General features: G+C 36.2%; 1 protein-coding gene across 1 annotated transcript in view; it reads left to right on the forward strand.

Annotated features, from left to right (window-relative positions):
• Window positions 1–28, forward strand: part of LOC117103471 — a 3,191-nt gene extending 3,163 nt beyond the window's left edge. The window contains exon 2 of the mRNA XM_033244025.1: window positions 14–28. Within this exon, the coding sequence (XP_033099916.1) occupies window positions 14–28 (15 nt within the window). The remainder of the gene's footprint in view (window positions 1–13) is intronic.
• The last annotated feature ends 1,635 nt before the right edge of the window (window positions 29–1,663 follow it).

Below are 1,663 nucleotides of genomic sequence, written 5' to 3' on the forward strand. Positions count from 1 at the left end.
AGTAAACTTTCAGGTTGTGTTAGCCTAGCTTTGTTTTTATAATGTTTATAAAGGGTAATGGCTATTTTGTATATCCTCTTGGAAATTGTTGCATCACCCAGCTATGTGATTATATTTTAGAGATAATTTCTATACCATCCATGACTTTGATTATTGAATTATTTGCAGCTGGATAGCCAGTGATCTTGGATATAGCCAGTAATCTTGGATACGTCTTGAGAGGACAGCACAGTTTATGTAAGAAAGATAGGGTACATGCATATATCCTTGATATATTTAGTACTGCATTTTATACATCTTGTACTAATTTTGGGTTATGTCTTATTAGCATCCATTGCTTGTTGTTTTTGCAGTTACCAATAAATGTTCAACGAATGAAAAGTGAACACGGTTATACGACTGGATTTCAATATTGTCTTTTATTGTCGGGCCAGTACAATGCTCTTATGTTATATATGGCCACACTCGTTTTTTAAAACTGAATATAAGCAATTTTCTTATGGCTTTATTACAAACATATCCTTTCAACATCATTATACATTAAGGCCCTTATTTTAGGTAAGACGATCTATCTTAAAATTTTTTCTTGAGTTTGGGACTATGTGTTATAACTTAGAAGGCAAAGGAGAGCAAGCACAAGCTTTAACATTAAAAAATGCGCGCGAAAAATGTTTGTTTTTTTAATTCTAATTTTGTCGGAATTGATCAAAACTCCCTAAAATGTGCAATTTTTAGAGGAAATTGGCCTACCTCAACAAAATATGCGATTTAAAATTTGAGGTTTTCAGGCACTTTCCCGGGTGAAAAGGGCATTCAATGGGTAAAGATTTTCCACAGATGGATATTTTCCCCTTGTCCCCCGGTGGTTACGCCACTGCGGAGAATATCTGGTGGCTTAGATCAAATGGGCTATGGACACTTTTTGAAGTAGAGAAGGAGTTGCAGGCCGCGGTATTGTGATATCTGTTCATTATATCTTCCTTTTTATTCTTGTCTTTATTTTTCTCTTCTCTTTTTTTTTTTCTTTTTTCCTTATTTCTTTTTCTTTCCCCTTCTTTCTCTTTCCCTCCCTCTCCCCTCTTTCATTTCTCTTCTTACAGCCCGGTACGACGGCTTGGTCAGCCCGGTAAAAACCGTCAGGGGGACAGTCTGCCCACCTTCCCCCGCCTGTTACGCCACTGCTTATAAAATGAATGGGAAAATGAATCATGCAGATCTGGAATCAAATTTCAAGGTCTTCCCATCTTGAAACGGTCAGGTAATTTTTCCCATTGTTATTACAGTAAATAGGGCTTATGTGTGTATACATACATAACAATTTAAAAAAAATGAGTAGTTGCATACGAATTTTCCATGAATCGATGAATCCCAAAAAGAAAGGGGGGTCCGGGGGTTCTTCCCCAGGAAAATTTTGATTCCTAGAAGGCGGGAATTGAGTTTTCCCGACTTCTGAGGTGTCTTTTAAATTAAAGTCATTAAAAAATACTTCAGAAGTCGGGAAATCTCATTGTCCACCATTTAGAAATCAACATTTTCCGAACTTCCCTTTCTCTGGGTTCATTGATTCATTATAATAATTTTCAAGAGGGGAACACCTTGAGTTTTGAAGAACTTAAAAGTAATTAAGTTCTTCAAAATTCAAGGTTTTCCACTCTTGAAAACG

Source organism: Anneissia japonica, unplaced genomic scaffold, assembly GCF_011630105.1.
Source record: "Anneissia japonica isolate Jap-2015-1 unplaced genomic scaffold, ASM1163010v1 scaffold1065_len1792383_cov172, whole genome shotgun sequence".
Lineage (NCBI taxonomy): Eukaryota > Metazoa > Echinodermata > Crinoidea > Comatulida > Comatulidae > Anneissia > Anneissia japonica.